This window comes from Hippoglossus stenolepis, chromosome 2 (genome assembly GCF_022539355.2).
Source record: "Hippoglossus stenolepis isolate QCI-W04-F060 chromosome 2, HSTE1.2, whole genome shotgun sequence".
Taxonomy (NCBI): Eukaryota; Metazoa; Chordata; class Actinopteri; order Pleuronectiformes; family Pleuronectidae; genus Hippoglossus; species Hippoglossus stenolepis.
The window spans coordinates 22,153,979-22,173,440 of NC_061484.1; the positions used below are offsets into that span (position 1 = coordinate 22,153,979).

At 43.5% G+C, this 19,462-nt stretch overlaps 1 protein-coding gene across 8 annotated transcripts in view; it reads right to left on the reverse strand.

Moving 5' to 3' along the window:
* Positions 1-19,462, reverse strand: part of lrba (LPS responsive beige-like anchor protein) — a 179,560-nt gene that overhangs the window by 110,846 nt on the left and 49,252 nt on the right. For 7 of the 8 annotated variants that reach the window (XM_035165866.2, XM_035165857.2, XM_035165848.2 and 4 more), the window contains exons 26-33: positions 18,929-19,056; positions 18,226-18,333; positions 17,963-18,104; positions 17,326-17,680; positions 10,824-10,993; positions 8,794-8,878; positions 8,409-8,542; positions 7,576-7,637 (exon numbers count right to left, since the gene is read on the reverse strand). In XM_035165866.2, the coding sequence (XP_035021757.2) occupies positions 7,576-7,637; positions 8,409-8,542; positions 8,794-8,878; positions 10,824-10,993; positions 17,326-17,680; positions 17,963-18,104; positions 18,226-18,333; positions 18,929-19,056 (1,184 nt within the window). The remainder of the gene's footprint in view (positions 1-7,575; positions 7,638-8,408; positions 8,543-8,793; positions 8,879-10,823; positions 10,994-17,325; positions 17,681-17,962; positions 18,105-18,225; positions 18,334-18,928; positions 19,057-19,462) is intronic. The other variant, XM_035165809.2, reaches the window with a different exon arrangement.

Sequence of the window (19,462 nt, forward strand, 5' to 3'; positions counted from 1 at the left end):
TCAGTGACTGCTGGAACGTAAAGTTCACGGCGAACCTTGACATTTTGAATTAAACCTTTGTGCACTGATGACCACAAAAAACAACAGACAAGGGAACGGTTTATTATAGCTGTGTGACCTGACTGTTTATGAACAGCAACCGGATATAAACAATGACTAAAAAAAAAAAATACACGTCCCGCGTGTGTGGATGACAAAACGTAAAAATTACTGTCAGAGTAAACTATCAAATGTGTTTATGTGAACCATCGCTCTTCTGACTGACGTATAAAAAACTTCAGTGGTTTGTTGCTTGTTCGTGCTGCTGTTTCTGAAATACTGTGTGTGTGTGTGTGTGTGTGTGTGTGTGTGTGTGTGTGTGTGTGTGTGTGTGTGTGTGTGTGTGTGTGTGTTCGAGAATAACACCCGTGTGTCTACTCTATAGCTCTCAGCGGTCCACATGTGCATGTTCATATGTTTAAAGAAAAACAGACTCTCGTATTTGGTGTTTGCGTGATCACATTCACAGCTGAGAGAATATTTACTTATGTCCAAATATTTATGCTGCAGCAAATATTTATGTTTCAGGGTCTCCGAGAGCTTCATGGATTCACACTTTCATGGCTACACAAATACAAAGAGTGAAAAAGACAGGACGTGGAACTCCCCCGCACTTAAAACAGACAAAACAAAGACATTTTAGATCACAGAGGTGCGCATGGAAAGTAAATATATCCTGTAAATTTCATGAGCCAGAATTATGCAATAAAAAATTGAAAGGATAAATAATTTTTTTAGCTTATCTTGAGATCTTGCGCTGTTTGGTTCACATTAATGCAAGAAGATTTGAATAATGTAGGTAAAACAATACTTGAACAATGTGCAGCTGTTTTCAGCTTCACGTGGACCAGATGTTCAGAATTCACTTGTTTTTTGTTCGTTTGTATTTATTTATTTTGACAAGAACTATCGAATTTGCATATTTTGCAAGAAACTTTGGGCAACAGGACTGATTTTGTAATAATAAGTCTGCTTGTGTTTTCTCAGCTAATACTTAATGTCAGAATAGATTTCTCATTCCGAGACTGAAAATAACCCAATTTGCTGAATGTATTTGAATCATATTTTTCAAGGCTGTAATAAAGTTTAGACTTTAAAGTGAATGGCATCAAAACATTTCATGTCGGCTTAATAGGAAACGAGCTACAGTCCATTTGTTTTTACTCATGTTAGCTTGTTTATGGGATTGGCATTAGGAACTCAGCACAAGAAGTGGAAGATGCCAAATAATTCAATGTCTGAATCCTTTCATTGTGGGTGTGACAGGAAGGAAAGAAAAGGCACAAAAAGAACATGGCAACTTCAAGGTTATTATGCAATTATTATACATCCTTTTTGCCAAGTCATCGTTTCCTCGCATATATTCTGCAGGCAGTCCACCACAGATGGGGACGTTGATTACTGTATTTACAGCCAGAAAAGAAAAGCATGTAACTTTTCCCACATGTCTGAATAAGTTATAATACATTTACAATTTGCTTGTAACTCAAAGATGAAATTATCCAAAAAGCAATGTATTGCTGAAGGAACAGATACAAGCTGGAACCAGGACTCGTCTAAGTGGAATCAGTTCACCTCTTGCATCGTGTCACATTTACAAGAATGGGATGTCTGTCAATTATGGCCTCAGATAACTGGGCATTTTAGCACCAGCTGTTTTAAAACAAGTCAAATATAATATTTAATTTTAGTGCAGAGCACCAACTCCTTGTCATCTGCAGTCCTTTCAGAATGTCAGTAACAGTTTGGACAGTGGTTTATAAAAAAAAAGGCTTTGCCAAAACTCTCGATACTAGACTTGGACAAGAGGTAGGATTAGGGATAACTACATTGAAAGGTCTTATTTTCAAAGTAAAAGTACAAGATATTAAAAAATGCAGGTCTGAACTAAGGAGCCATGACGTGAGAGAGAGGATAGCAGGGGGAGAACCATAAGATCACATTCCAGGGTCTTATAATGGGACCTGTCTGGTAGGAAAACATTACATTAACAGTGGCTGTCAGGAGGAAAAGCTCCATCAGGGAAATTCATTGATTTGAACAACGAATATATGTTGCGTATAAATAACCGACCAGTGACTTGAGGCCCTTCGGTGCCGTGCCACTTGGAGCCAGCTGAATGTAAAACCGACTAGGAGCCACATTAAAAGCCACTGAATTTTTTAGGAGTCTCCCGTCTTATTCTCCCCTCTCAGCTAGACTACACTTCCTGTCAGGAAGCCCCCCTTGATCCCCAGCTCCTCCAACGCAACAACCCCTGCCCTGCCCCCCCCCCACCCCCGCTCTGGCTGCATAGTTGGCAACGATAGGGAGCCGGCAGAATTAAGTGCCAGTTGGTGTTGCGGTGTTTTCCCTACATCTCACAGGAGAGCACCTTTTCAAAGAATATATAGCGTGATATTAACCTTGAAACTGCCGAGCAGTGGCAGGGATGCGGAGCCGCGTGGCCTGGCTGTAAAGAGCCAGCGGAGCGGATCGCGGGGTGAGGGCGAGCAGGGAGGGATCGAAGAATAACACTTTGATTTGCACTGATCTTGAACCTTGTGTGCCTCCTTAACTGCACAGCGGGGTGTGCGTCTGACTGTGAGGAAAATGATGGGGAAAGTATTTCTGTGTCCTGGTTTCATCACATTCCTCGCCACTTCTCTCACCTCTTCGAGCTCCGCATGTGGTTCATACAACATGGTCTGCTCTTGATCCATCAAAGCCTCACTTACTGGAGAGAAGAAGAAATACGTCCACTGACAGATATAAATGACTATTTAGCAACTCAAACACCAGACTTAACTGTTAAAATAAGCAACTAAGAAAGCAACTTGTGAAAACTTGCCTTATTTCTCAGATTATACTACCGACTGTATGGACCACGCACTTCTGCCTTATTCCCCGGCTGCAGGGGTTTCAACCTCCATACCTTCGCCACTCTCTACTTCTAACCTGGAGGTCACAGGGTCAAGGGTCAGGAGGAGCCAAGTGTTTGGGGAGGTCAATGTCTTTCTCCCTGCTGACTGAGCGAGAGGTGCCCATCTGTTAAACAGGTTAACTTCGGTGAGACTGGCTGGGAACGTACGATAATGTGTGTCCATTGGATTAGGAAGTTAACATTGACGTTATTGAATTACTATAAAAGGATTATACGCATCAGCGGATGCAACAAAATGCTATTTGCTCAGATAAGACTGTGTATAAGTCGACCAAAAAAGTTCAATACACAACATATTCCAAAATAAGAATAAGGATTGGTTTGCTCTCTAGTTCTATAAAGCAAGTAAGTGGTTTCAATTTCCCAGGTTTTGAGATATACATTTTTCTGCTTCCACCCCAATAAAAATAGAACTGCTTTCATACATGAACTGAATTCCAGACATTTCCCTAAAACCTTCTGGAGAGGCCTAATGTGAACATTTATAGAATTTATACAACATATCCTGCATGTTATACTCGGGTGCATCTTCATACACGAAAAAGCAAACTTCAGAAAATGTCTGGACCCAATTTCCTGACATTTCCCAGAGTTCATGTCTGGAAACAGCTCAGGACTTTTCAGCCATGCTAGCATCTTGGCTACATGGCTATAGGCTGTACTGAGGCACAGGAGTCTTTTGAGCTAAATGCATAGCCTCAGCACCCACAGGTTTACATTTAGCACATCATCTTACTTTATTTTGTTAGAATGCTATTTTTTTTCTAATTAGCACCAGAACAAAGTATAGCTAAAGCTGATGGGGATTCTTTCATAAACCAACGTTTTTGACATATTAGAATCATGAGCCTCTGGTTGTGCTACACGAAAATGTCAGGAAATCACCAGAGTCATTAGAATTTATGCTGAGGGGGAAATTAATGTTCATATCAAGCTTCGCTCAAATCTATGTATTAAATGTTGAGCTACTTCACTGGAAAAGTGAGCATATTGACCTGCAGGTGGCATAAGAGGATACGTTCATCCTCTGGGGACCATGCACAAAGTTTAATGGCAATAAATCTGATAGTTATTGATACTGGACTGACTGACAGAACAACATTGCCATGCTAGAGTAGATAAAAACTCAACAGCAACATCAGTTTTCAGAAACCATGTCCTCGTTGGAGAGCAATCTGGTGTTGACCATCAGGAAACCAGCGCCCGCCCCCCCTCCCCTTCCACTCCACAATTCTCCCTACCTTCCCTCCACTCCACGTACAGGATGCACCTCTGATAAATGGCAGAAGGATGGATGGGCTGACAGAGGGGCCGGACAATAATGGCTGATCTACAGGACACAAATGCAGCTACTGAAGAGATTTATGGGCCTCTGCTCGTCGTAGACTGTCCAGTATCCGATGAGATGATTTCTCAAAGCTCCGGACGGACGGCAGCGAGCGCACGGGAGAGCTCTTTCTCTCGTCCCGGCGCATTATTTATTAATCAGATGTTTTTGGGTGGAAGCCATTTCAAGAAGTGCACCCAGGAAACAACAGGCCGGCCGTAAATATGACAAAGACGGGAGAAAACAAGTGTGAGCGGGAGAGTGAAAGTGTCAGAGTGAATCAGGGGCATGGGAGGAGGTGGGGGGGAGGAGGCCTCTTTACATTCAAGACCCTCAGCAGACGTGGTTCACTAGATAACTCTTATGATAATTCATGTAATATGAAAGACCTTTGAGGAGGCCATCACATCCAATAACACGAGAAGAATTATGATGTCTTGATGCTCGCGTTATAAATATCTCTTTTCGACGTTTACTTGGAATCGTCTAATTAGCATCTACGCTACGAGAAGTAGGCCGTTTTGTTATAAACATAAATCTGATTTGTACATTGGTCATTCCTATTATTAAACTGAATAGAACTGAAACTGTTGACATAAAATTAATCTGGAACAAATTTGACATGGGATTTATTGTTTCTATTTTTTTTTTGTCTTTTGCAAAAATGCCAAACATTCCCTGGCTCCAGCCTCTTAAATGAGGTTCGTGTTTTTCCATCGTCTTTTTTGACAGTTGACTGAATGTGTTGGGGTTTTAGGTTTTTAGTTGGAAAAAACAAGAACCCAAAAATATGTCAATTTGTGATCTAGAAAATTGGTAATTTTCCCCTACTTTCTGAAAATGTTATGGATCAAATTAATCGAGAAATTACCCTGATTAATCATTTATGTACAAACAAAACTTTAGTTACATCCCAAAAACATGGTACATTGAAACCCCATACCTTTTCTTCCTGTGATATTGTATTAGAAGCATTGTCTTAGAGTTAGGGACGGATTATGAATTGTGTAATACAATAAATAGTTAACATTTAATTTGATGATCTTACATCCCCTGTTGTACTTCTTGATCAATAGAAATTGTGAATTACAAAAAAACATTTTTGAAAACACAAAAATGCCAAGTGCAGATCCAGTAAGCTCAATTTCCGAGGAGCACTCTGTTACAACTACAGTTTATGATCATTAATCCTCACTTTGTATATTCAGGATCAATACTGCAGCAGAGAACAAGGCAGTGTGCCACCCCAACGGTTAATGTCTGATCAAAATGGTCCTTTAATTGGGAGCCCTGTTGTCGTTGTTTAGAAATGGAGCACCATCAAACAGCGGTTTACAATCGCCTCCTCAATGCCGAGCTGATGTGGCCGCCAATGCAACTTTCAGAAGATCCCTGATTAAAAACTGCTCTGCGGTCCCTCGCCTCCTGACCCCTCACCCCGGCCCCACTCCATCTCAAAGCTCGGGAAATTAATTAAAATTTCACAGGAGATGGTATCGCATCACGTTTCCAATGGAGGTGTGGGTGGGGGTGTGAAAAAAAGAAAAGAAAAAAATCAATCAAAATCATCTCCATCTTCTCCCTCCATCAGCTGTCTCAGAGGCAGGAAGCAGTCGCAAGATGGCCACGGAGGCACTTCCTGTGAGGGAATTGAGTGCTTCCTGTGCCGGAGGGCCCGGCAAACTTTACTAAATAATGTCATCAATCATGGCGCTGGCTCGCTCTCACTGCCCCACAAGGAGAACCAACACACAAATAATTATACATCGTAATTTAGCCCAGAGGAAAACCTGTCCCTGGTTTCCTCTGTTCCCCAGTGAGAGGCAACGTATTGCCCCTGCCTCCCCCCCACAGCCCCCCACACCTCCTTCTCCCCTTTACACAACAATAAAATTACATTTGCATTAGCTGTGAGAGAATTTGGTTGGATGATTTATTGAAGCAATCAACACTACGCTGGCCAATCCCAGGCCCTCTCCGCGGAAGAGAGTGAACGAGTGTGTGTTGTAGCGATTGGGTGGGGTCGCTTGCAGCTGAGAGAGAAAGGGAAGAAATAGCTTGGGCTGGGGACCAAAGGGGGAAGCGAGGCATGAGCTGTGCAGCGGTGCAATCACCGAGATTCTGCCTTTGATTAGATTAGCATTAAACAACACCCTGACAGATATGACAAATAGGTGCATTAGAGCCTGTCATTCTTCTCCCTTTGGTTTTTCTATCTAGCTTTCACTCCTGCTACTCCGTCGTCTCTGGACACTACGGCGCTCGGTTCCCTCAGCGCGTCCCATGAGCACAAACCCATGGGCACCCACTGACATGCGCGCAGATGTGTAATCTGACTGCATTACCTTTTTCTCTGAGAAGAAACCAAGTGAATAATGGGAGGCAAACGGGGCATAGGGGTTAAAAAGGGGGAGAAGGTGGAGGGAGAGAAAAGAAGCCAGATGACAGGCACTATTTCTTTAGAAAAATAAAGCTGATAAAAAAAAGCAGGAGCGCGTCGGTGAGAGGTGTGTCATTAATCAGATGTGTTTTTGTATTATTGGATATCTTTGTTTGTTTTTTCGTGAGGTGCTTTAAACAGTAAAAACACAAACAAACAGGGCCAGAGGGGAGTTATTATCTGTTGTCCTTGTCACTGTGAGCGTTTGTGTGCGTTACACTATGAATACACTGAATACACTGAATAAATACACGTTTTGCATGAACCGCAATGTAAAGTACTGCATTTAGGTTCACATGCAGTAACTAGGCAGGCATCAGTAGCTTCGTGTCTCTTTATGCTAATCAGGCATCCTGGAGTGATCTATTGACATCTACAATCATTGATCTGCCCACGCCTGCTTATGATCCTGGAATTAGTATTCATGAATTGGACAGCAGCTAAATAAACTTGGCAACAAAACACCCACAAGACAACAGAGAGGAGAGGGATAATCAATGCAAAGCACCATCAAATCTACATTATCCCTTCTCATCAGTTTGGTCGAAGCCACAAGGGCCAGTGCTCGGGTCAGAGGTGACGCGGGCAGGTCGGCCACCCTTGACCCTCAGACCAATATTTGCGGCCGGAGATGCCTTCTCTCCGGTTTCTCTGCCCTCGCTCGGAGATGGGGTTGGGTGCGGAAAGGTGGACGGCGGTGGTGTGGAGGAAAGATAAGGCGCTGGATGGCTCACTGTCCACTCGGGGGGCTGCGGATTTACTGCACTCAAGGTGAGCCCGATAAATCAGACGGGGGGGGGGGAAGTGGCAGACAAGGATAAGAAAAGATAAAGATGCCAGACTTGCCTGTGAACACAGAAGCATGACGAGCTCCACTACTGAGCTGCTGGACTTCATACACATCAGACCTGGAGGAAAAAAAACAAAACAAAGGGAGTCAAGTACAATTAGATTTTTTGGACTCGTTTTATTTCATAAAGCTTCTTGGATCATGGTGGAACAAGTACCCACACATGCACAAACAGGGCTAACCTAACATCGCGCCATCTGCAAGGGGCGCAGAAAGTATTGATGGGCCTAATGAGCTGACATGATGTTACTGTAAACTAATACATATTTGGGCCTTGTATTACAGGCCTGACTTGAACAGCATATGTCCCATTGATCCCTAATGGCGAGCCCTGGGCTCTCAGAGGGCAGGGGGCCACCAGAGTGTCCAGAGTCTGCTGCCGAGGCACAGACGGTGAGAGGGCAGAGTAGCCTTTGGTCTTTCAGTTGCTCTTCATATGACATACACACATGCAGACAAACACACATGCATGCACAAGCACACACACCCACACACACACACCTCCCCCTGCCTTCTCTTCAAGCCCCCCCCCTGCAGCTATCAATCAACTTTCCATTTTGTTTGGTGGCAGCAGACATCCCAAACACTGCTATTAGTGGCCTGGCCTCTGACCTGGCCCCCTGGAAACCTTCAGCACGACGACCGGCTCTCGGCTCAACGTACACTCATCACAGTATTGGATTAACAAGAGGAATGGAGATGCTACTGCATTTAAATGAGGGGGGGCATTTATAAAGATGCACCATCCAGAGGGTTTGCAAGGACAGCGGGGACGAGTGCAGCCATGCAGTGTGTATCTGTAACTGTGTCGCGGTGATGCTGAACTCACTTGTGCCCTCAATCAGGAGCTCCTGTCCGTGGCTGCCCAGCAGGGTCCGAGAGAGAAAGGGGGCAAAGTCCACAAAGATCTCTCTCAGCAGAGGAGCCGCCTTCTCCAGAGCGTTCTCCAGACGCTCCGAGATACTGAAGATGTGGGAGTGGAAGGCAAACGGTGCATGAACACACACAGTGCATGACGAGGAAAATCACAAATTGGCATGCAACCCGAAAAGTATTCTTTAAAAAAGGTCTAGTTTTGTGTGAAAGTTTAAACGAGCACAAAGCAACAATCAGTGAATATCCATAAATAACCGATTGTGTGCGTTCACATGCATAAATAGCTGATAGTGTGTGTGTGAGAGAGAGAGAGAGAAGGAGAAAAGAAGATGAATCACCTCATATTGGGGGCTGTGTTCTGGGTCACAGGGGAGAGTGGGGGGACAGATGGCAGGCTAGCGCTGGCTGGAACCTGGCCGCCTGCTACAGGGGAGAAACCAAAGAACTCTGTTATTAGTCTGGATGTTGGACAAGAATAGGACACACACACACACACACACACACACACACACACACACACACACACACACACACACACACACACACACACACACACACACACACACACACACACACACACACACACACACACACACACACACACACACACACACACACACACACACACACACACACAAATTTATTATACAACCAGGGTAGCACCATAAACCGGTGTGGAAACATGCCTCTTCTGAAATAATACAATAGTCTCCATTCAAATATATAGAATTGGGGGATTTATGGTCGAAAAGGGCAAGTGGGGGTACAAGTATAATTTTATGGTGAGATAGTGGATGATGTACTCAGAGCCCAACGTGTTCATCATGAGGTTTTCCAGTTGGAAATCTTTGTGCACCGAAAGGCTGGTAAGGTTTCACTGTCAGCTGGGATTGTACTTTATACAGTGGGATACTTCTTGGAAGGTATTTTTTAGTCATATATTAAAGATATCAAGTATTTGTTCTGAATACTGTGCGTGCAAATTCATGGGTGTTACACCTGTGTTGGAATGTGAGATGTGTTAAAAAATATCTGGTTCCTTCTTGAATTGTTTTTCCTCATTAAGTCATTACATACCAATTTACCCCTCTGGGCTGTTTTTGTGACTGTTTCATTATACAACTAAAAGGTGCTTTACGACTTCATTCTGGAGACGGAGGCGCGCAAGGTACAAAGTCCGCGTTTGATTGATCTGGCAGTAAATTCACTTCCCTGTGGCTCATAAATAAGCTAATGCCCAGTTGAATATGGAGGAGGGGGATTCCTCTGGTGTTTCAGCGGGCTTGTTTTTCCAGCCAGGACAGTCTCCGAGCAGGGATAACTCTTCAGGAATGACAGACAGTGTAATGTGGGCTGGAATGTGTGTGTGTGTACATGTGTGTGTGTGTGTGTGTGTGTAAGGTGTTAAGCAGTGCCATGTGGGCCTGGTGAGAGTGTCCCTCTCGAGCTGAAGTAGCTCCTTCAAACAAAAAGGAGTAAATGAACGGCCCCATTAGTCCTCCCACTGCCCCACTAAAACACACACACACTCAGAAACGTATTTACTCAACACCGCTCACTGACACCAAACAACTGATGCATACAGCTTTAACGCATATTATTCTCTCTCACACACACACACACACACACACCTACCAGATTCTACAGTTAATGCACAATCGCCTAAACCCCATAAATCCCCCTCTCATGTCACTCCTCAGAGAAATAAAGCTTTACACATTTATACAGTCACACATGCAGAAAGGTGCCAAAAAGAAACAGCCAACATTACTTAAATAAAGCAAACATAGGAATTCCTCTGACTTTAATTATTTTATCAATTCAATTCCTCCTTGTATTAAGGATTATTTTAATGTAAAATGCAAAGTGTGTGACCTATAAAATAATATATTTTTACTATTATGAGTGTTTATATTGAAGCCATTAGTTAACATTTACATTTATTTGTTAATTAATTTATTTTATTAGCTATTTAAATATTTTTATGGATATTGTATTTTGAAAGAATTTACTTACATAAGCCCTATGAGGCAAATTGTGATTTGTGAATATGGGTTATACAAATAAAATTTGATTGGTGGACTTTTATTCTATGAAAATCAAAAATATAGAATTTTAGCTAATATATTGAATTTGTGTAACTGTAATCTTTCCTGCTGACCTCTCCATCCTGGTAACTGGATTACATTGTACTAACGCAGCAATACTATTCTGCCAGACACAAAAAGAAGCACAATCTCGAAATAAATATTGACTTTTTCATTGCAGATTCATCCAGGCTACGTCTCGCAGTCCTCGCAGTAACACTGACTCGTCAATATCTGTGTGTGTGTGTGTGTGTGTGTGTGTGTGTGTGTGTGTGACTCACAAGCTGCAGAGTCTGCAGAGATGCTCTCAGAGGCGTCGCCTGCAGATACCACAGCGACACGGTCAATAGGTGTCCCAGCGGACACAGAGGCAGCGGTGGCTGCTGGGACGGGCGTGGCGGTGCCTGGAGATGGCGCCATGCCGGCTTTCTTGGGTGCAACGACGACACTTCTGTAGAGAGACGAGACAAATTATTCACTTAACTGTAACGTTGACACAACTATTGTTAAGAAAATGCTGATGGTGCAGGTTCAAAACAAGCGTTTATGTTCAGCTGGAAAAAAACAACTTTGTTATCAACCCAGCAAACTGGAGGATTTATTACAGAGCACAAAATATATTCACATTCATTCTGCCACAAACCAATGGATCACTGGAGCAGTCCTTCACCTGGACTTATATTGGTAAATTCTTCCTGGATTAAATCTAGTTCTAGTAAAATGCAACACTGTTGACCCACAAAAAAAGGTTTGTCTCCTCCCTCTGTATGTCATTCTCTTATTTTACATTCATAGCATAAAACATACTATACAATTCATCTGCAGTGGTTACCTGCATTAGATGAATATTTGATCAATATAAGAGAATTAGAGCATCTGCTGTATACAGACATGACCTTTGATACAAAAGACAAATGAAGGCAGCTTTACGGTTCCACTGCACAGACCATCATTTATTCTAATAAATTACAATTCTTTTAAATTGGGTTGGTTTACATAATTGTTTGTACCCAGTTTGGTATGAATACTAAAACAATTAATATAATCAATAATGATCACACCTTATTAAAAATCATTACAAACCATTTTTATATACACAGTTGTCTGGGTGAGGATAATGCTGCTCTTTTATTTGTCCCTCCTGTAAAGTATCAGGAAGTGTCTCGCGTAGTGATTTGGTACAACCAAGCTGAGTTCAAGTCCTATCTGACAAACAGCAGTTGGGAGGAAAGCAGCATGCAGATAAGCTGTCAGTTTAGAGCGGGGCTCTGACAGACCACTGGCCATATCAAAGAGAGCCTGGCCCCGCTTGTCAGTGCTGACATAAGGGAAGCAGGGTCTAATCACCGGCTACTGCTCCCTCTCAGAAACACAAACCAATCCCGGCTTACTGAGACATGCAAGCATGCATCAAATGCACATAATTTAAATATGGAAAAAATACAGACTAAAAAGGACGAGCATATACAGTTGCATGTTCCCAGAGTGAGTGTGTGTGTGCGCTTTTATGCACACAAGAGGGGAGAGTTGAGTCTGGTTCCCTGCGGTGCAGACAGATAACTGGCTGCGGAATCAAAGGACTGGTTTGGGCTGATTTAATGCAGCTGATCAGATCTATTAAAAGTTACTGTGAATGTTAAAACCCTGACAGTTGACCTTTTGCTTCAAGTGATCTATGATTTGAGAACAGAGCTGCATGCGGATCCAAGTGGCTTCATAGTTTGGTTTAAAATACAAACACATAGTGAGAAGGTCCAGAGTGACGCATATACAAAAAAAACTGAGGTAGGATGAAAATCAGGTTGGAGATGTGAGTATCTGGCAACTTTTGAGATAGTGAGAGGGCTGGGACGGTGGTATCAGAGGACCAGGGCGGCGCTGACGTGAAACACCCCAGGTGTCAACAGCAGGGGAGACACACAGGACACATGCTGTGTGGAGACAGGGAGGGTGTGTGTGTGTGCATGCACAAGAGTGCGTCCAAAAGTATTTGAATATATGCATATGCGTGTACAGATAAACATGAGAGCACAGGCGTGTACGAGTCTGCCAGGGAACGTATCCGTGTATGCGTTTGGCCTTCCATCTGTTCCACAGCAAAGGCCCAGTGAATTATTCAGCAGGTCATTAGCCACACTTATCATGAGTGGGCCGCCCCAGTCGATTAATCAGCCGTCAGCGGCCCCACTCGACCCACAAACAGGAGCTCAGGGCAGTGTACGTGTTCATGTGTTTGTGTGTTTGTGTGTGCCGAGCTCAGGCTGAATTATTTAAAGGCTTTAACCTACAATGGATAAGTGCAGTGAGCGCTGTGATTCCCGTAATCTCTGCTATTTCAGGTAAAACAAGTGCAAGAATGAGTGAGGATGTGTCAGTGGTGGCTGCGTGTCTGTGTGTAAAAATACCGTCCTCCTGAGTATTAACCTCAGAGCCGACTCATGTGTGTGTGTGTGTGGGAGGGGGGGGAGCATACACCCCAGCAGAGCTTTGATGTCCTCGCTCACCCTCATTTCATGCGAGCCTGTGCATGATCAAAATGTTATTCACTGACCCTACACGCAGATGCGCGCACACACACATGCTACTTTAATATCAAGTCTAATAAACTCTGCTCAAGCTGTGATTGGACGATGATGGCCGGTGTGGGAGGGACATTACCTGGATGACATTGGTGATTTATGAGTGGAGCAACTGGGACCTGAGGGCCCACGAAGTATGAGAATAGCCCAATCTCAATATTTTTCCAGTGTGCGAGTGTGTGTGCGTGTATACATTAGGATATTGCACAGTATGTGGTAATGCATGCGAGGAGTATATACAGTGTATATACAGTATGTGTCGAAAACAAATTGGCTGCATGTTATTTATTTGGGACAAGAGCCACCAGAAAATATGGAGGTAAAGGCAGAAAAAGGTGAAACATTTACTGAAGTAGCAGAAAAAGTATGATTGTTCAATTGTACAACATAAAATATGTATTTATGTATGTATGTATACAGGTGTATGTACATATTTTACTTATCTGCAACTGTATGTATTTGTATGAGCATATTTTGTATACTGTATATAGTGCAGTTTTTACCTTGTGACATTGGGAGGTATCTTGTCTTTTGTATTTGTGCATATTCTGTATTAATATGTTGTGTTTTTTGTTTTTTAAAAGCTTTGGAAATTCAGGATGGGGTATTTTGAAATTCAAAAACATTCAATTCTTGGCTCAAGAAAAAATAAGTACTTTTTGGGGTTATTTGGTTTGTTGGTGGGTGGGTTTGTTTGTTTGTTTGTTTGTTTGTGGATTTGCAGAATTATGCAAAACCTACCTAACTGATTTCCAGGAAACTTGGTGGGAGGACGACACGTGGGACAAGAGAGTAAAACTGTAATTTTGGCGCAGATCCAGACAAATGGGCAGAGCCAGGAACTATTAATCACTTTTTTTAAACACAGTGACAGTGGCTTTTTTTGACATTTTGTCTGATTTCTCAAAATTTGGGCATATTTAGTGGACTGAAACCTATGATTGTGTGAAATGTGCTGCAGCTTGATTAAGGGAACTGTTGGGTGTTGGCGAAGACGTGCATTCTACTGAGTGCTATTCTGGTTTAATGGTTTCATTTCCAGTCTTCTTTTAAACCATCAGTGGTCTACATGCAACATTAATCTAAATGACAGGTACAAATAACTGATTATTTTTAACAACCAAGGACACGAAGAGCTGAGCAGTTAGATATAGAATCACCACCGAGTTTACTCTGAGTCAATCACAGCAGGTGAAACGGAGTGAATCTCTATCTGTGTCCTCTGTGCTGAATTCTTCATCTCACACAGGCTCACTTTTGCACACTGCTGACTAAAATTAATGAAAGAAAGGGAGCTCTCCGCTGTTAAAGTCTGTTTGTGTCCGACATGCTTTCTCTTGTCCTCAGCAGTACATTAACAACACTCCACCATCAGCACAGCTCATCCGTACATCAGCTCTCTCACGCATGCGGCGTCTGCTGCCAGGAATGCAAACAACTACACCGTGTATATCCCAGTGTCTAACACTCGCATATTCTGCCGAACCATGAAGTCTAAATCACCGACTTGTACAATGACACTGTTTAGTTCTGGTCAGTGTCAGCAAATATTTGCAGACTGGCTGTCATAACAGGGGCATGGCTGAGAAATGGATGGGAGAAATCCAGCAGGTCTCCACTAGTAAATAAATCAGAAGGGATACTACTACACCCTCTGACCCGCCCCCCCAGTTTTTATCTAGTGGGGGGGTGGCGTTTTTCATGCATTGGTCTCGTAAATTTTATCCTCTGGGTCGAGCGGAAAGTTGCCATGTTTTGGCAGGAGGTGTCAGTGCAGAATGTCGGCTCTGACTTGCACTGGTATCACTGGGAGACTTCCTGGTGAGTAGCAGATGCTGTCAGTGATAGGGTCATTACGACAAGATAATAAACACTGTTAGGCCGCAGCTAGATGCGTGGTAGGTTGGTCAGGGGCAAGGACCAGAGACAGCGGGCTGATAAAGAGTTGTAAACCGAGGAGATAAGAAAATAAATATAGGCTTAGAGCCCGTGAATGATATGGATGGTAGGTTAATCAGAATACATCAGAATAATTTTGGGGTTTTGGGTCAGAAAAAAGAAGCTATAGAAGATGGGAAATTTGATGTTCATTTTATAGATGTAGACAATGAGTAAAAAGGCCTGGATTAAAGGGTAAGGATGGGATTCGTCTCTGCCAAGGAGGTTTTGTTATCGTTTAGTTTGTCTGTTTGTTAGTAGGCAGGATTGTGCAAAAACAACTGGACAGATGACCAGGAAACTCTGTGAAAGGCAGTGGTGTGGGTCAGAAATAAACCCATTCAATTTTTGGTGTGGATCCAGATCAGGGGGAGGAATCAGGAATTGTTTTTGCTTTCTTTAACAACGTGAAATAGGGAGTTTTTACACATTTTAGTTCGATTTCTCAGAGAATAATTCATGGATCTCGATGAAAAATCAGGCATCTTTAGGAGGCTGATATTTACGAGTGTCTGCAATTTGACGCAGGTCCAAATAAAAATCTGGACCTGGTGAATTGAGATGTGGTTTCATAAGGAGACTGTTGGGCCTTAGCGGAGGTATGCACTCTACTGAGTGTCATTCTAGTTTCATATTGTCAACATATCCAATGAAAAGGCTCAAAATAGAGTATTGCCTCTGCAGCCAAAGCCAGTTAATCAGGAACTAGACCCAAGAACTATCAGAAGGTTTCTACATGATAAAGTTAAGACTTGTTAAGACCATAATGAATGGACGTTAAGATCTATGTAAAGTACAATATGAAGGAACATCAGAGTCCCAGAATTACTTACACATAAGGTGAAGATAAGTTGAAGTGACCGAGAAGAGAATAACTCTCGAGTCACTGTGTTATCTCACAAAACTACAGGCAGAGACGGCAGGTATCCAAAGCCACAGCCGAGCGTACTGCGATCAATTCTGACCGGGGGGGGGTAGTTATCAGTTATCATTGTACTTTTATTTCAACGTGCTAATACCTGGATCATTAAGAAAGAACTACAACACATGGAGTCATTAGAAAATTGTGCATGCCACCAAAACCATTATCGCCACAGAAGTAGCATTAAATACAAAATAATTAAGACCTACCTTACAGCATTTGAGACCTAGTCTGTAATATAACAAATTTAAGACGTTCTAATGCTTAAAATTCAGATAATTAAATTTCCCCATTGGAAACCCTTTCAAAAACACTTCTGATTTCTGTTTTTTCAGCGACAAAAATATTGCCAACCTCATCCTTGAATTAATATTGAAGATAATCACGGAGTTGCCACACTATGAGGTGTTCGTGTGTGAGCATCCTGGGAGTAGCTTTCATCTCCTTTAAAGAGGCAGCTGGGGTTAAGTTCGCTCGGTGGGCCTGGGCTGGATACCTTTCATGAGAGGGCTCCCATAGGCAGCGAGCAAGCTGTTAGTCTATGTTCTCCAGCTCTCCTGACGTCCTCTCTTCCTACTGAGTGTGCTCAGCGGACAGGAGCCAGTCTAATCCCCCTGATATGAGGAGCGCTCTGAGACCTGACAAAGCATTCCTCAGATAAAGACACGCGATCACAGAGATGCCGTGGAATTCCCACAGTTGGGGGCAGACCGACTCTGTGTGTGTGTGTGTGAGAGAGAGAAACAGAGAAATGTTTCTCAAATACATGAGAACCTTGACTTGACATCACCCCCATGGAGACATCTCTCTCTCCCCCTTCTGCCATCTCTCCCTCTCGCTCTTTACCATCGTCTCCCCCCCTCCGCCGTTTCTGAATGTCTGCCTCAGAATCAACGCTCCAAATGCAAACCAGACCGATGACCATCCTCTCTCACCTGGGCCCGTCTGCGGTACCCCGCTCGGCTTTTGAAGCCTCGCTCCTGACTGTTCACCCCCAACACCTCCAGGGGTAATGCAAATTGTACAGCGTTTAAGGAAAAAGGGGGGGGGGGGGAATACCCTTTCGAATGTCAGACCGAAGGAGACGAGCAGCAGAGGAGATGAAAAAGAAAGTCGTTTAATATCAGTGACACAGTGAAAAGAAGCAGCTTCCTCTCTCCATCTCAGACATGACTCCTGGTTTTCTACAGACAGGTTCTTTGTTCGAGGACGACTACTGATGAAAGTTAAAGAAAGAGCAATGAGAGGAAGAGGGAAAGACTCTGAGAATAAGATCCATTGTGTGTGTTTCTGTGTGTGTGTGTGTGTGTGTGTGTCAAGCCATGTTTGGCCCTGAGCTCGTACCTATCAAAGGAGTGGATCTGCAGTGAGTTTCTGGTCAAATCGCTCATACTCCCTAGAAACGCCGGTGGCAGCAGACTCGGGTCCACCATGATATCCTCGGATGGAGTGCTCACGAGGCTGCGCAGGATGTCTTTCACATTCTTGCCCTTTGAATCAGAGGGCAGAGCGGGTCTGACCTCGGACGACAGCGTGGACAAGGCCTCCGAGATGGCGTCGGGGCCGTGAGTCATGCCGGAGGATGACAGGTCGGCCTCGCTCGCAGCGGTCGAGGTGTGGTCATCGCCGATGCCAGAGTCGTACCGCCGGAGAGAAACGCCATTCTCTACTTCCAGTCCAGCAGAGAGGGCACCGCTGTCTAAGAAGACACAAATAATAATGTGAGAAATAAAGCAAATTCATGAGAGACACAAATAACTGTGGGATGATTCAAAGGCAAAAAAAATAACAAATTTTTTGTAATATTTTGTATATCTTAAAGTTGTATAGTATTTTTCATACTATAACATTAAGAAACACGTGAGAGGATGTTGCAATGTTAAAGCAAAACATTCAGAGCCGCGGCTTCACAGCGCTCAGTTTTCTTTTCTTTTTATATAAATATTACAAAAGAAGCGTTTTCCCTGGGGCTGTTTTATACCTGTGCTCCTGGCAGACTGGGATCGCTGGGGATGTTTCTTATCATTGTGCGGCTCCAGGATGTCCCGGTACTTGGACACCATGAGGACCGAGATGAAGTACACCACGGCGAGAGCCAGAAACTGAGCCTGCTTACTGTCCTCCTGGAACAAACAACACACACTAAAAAGATCTGCGTGTATCTCCGTCAGAAAGCCGTCATATCTGTGTTATTTCACGGATGTTATGTGTACACGAGCATAATGTGGCGGATGGACATCTCACAATATCTCTGAAGACGACGGCCCGGAGGCGGTTGATGTCCATGTCCTGAAGCAGCCGGTCCAGATCTCTGATTGGAGACATTCCACCTGTCACTGCATCAACAGGACTCTGCATGCATCCAAGAAACATCAAACCATTACCACATGTTATCATCTACGAGTGAAGTCCAGGAAAAACACGCGTTTCTACACCAATCAGGATGTTTGGTAATCCATGTGCACTATGTGGAGGAGGTTAAGGTTTCACAGCTTAGGGAAGCTGTCCCTCCTGGGATCATGTCCTTAACATAATGGCTTTTCTATAGAGCCGCTGCATTATAAATGAGCTTTAACACCCGGTTCAGGGAAGAACAACATGGACTTTACTGGAAGTCACTGTATCAAATCAAAGGGGCAATGGCAAAAACCAAGTCTAGTGTAACAAAGAGCAACCGACGGTGGTAATATAATAAGATATGAGCTAATGCAATAACACCCGGCTGCTGTTGGTGAGCAGGACAAAGGAAAAAAGCTCCTACCGGTTTATGATTAAATGCAGGAAAAGGGCAAATGAAGGAGGTTTTCCAATGTAAAAAAAACCTCAAAGAATGATCAGTAAAAGAGTTAAAGTGAATTGTTGAGATTTACTGTGTTGTTTTGCATTCCGAAGAAAGTGTAGAAAATTTACAAGGTAATGAAGAGATGACAGGATCTGGAGCACTTGCCTGGGCAGATGCAGACTTGGACGCTCCGAGCCCAGAGCTCTGCGTGGCGCTGCGGACTGGGCCTTCGGAGCCTTGTTTGACTTGGGCTTGCTGACACTCCAGACAGTTTCTCACTGCCATTGCACACACTGGGGAGGGACAGAGGAGCAGATATTATGATACAGCATATAAATAAAGATGCTTTCAGAGAAGAAATATGTACGAAAACAATTATGACTCCAAAAGCAAATACACAAAAATGAGAATTGAAAATCCAGCAAGAGAGACAGAGAAAAAGCACAAGAGGAGCAGCAGCGGAGAGGGACGAAAACAAAGGAGAAAAAGTGGGGCCACACCAAGGTCAGTGCTCTGGCCAACTCTGGCAGCATCATTCACTCTTCCCTGCTCCACCTCTCCTCCCAAGGTCATAGTGCACGAGTGTGCTCCTGAATCACATCCAGCGTGCAGCTCCCATAACAAATGACACTGCTAAGGTGTGCACATGCTGAGTAGGCAGCAAGATACCGAACGTCCTTCGCCGCAGAAGACATATCT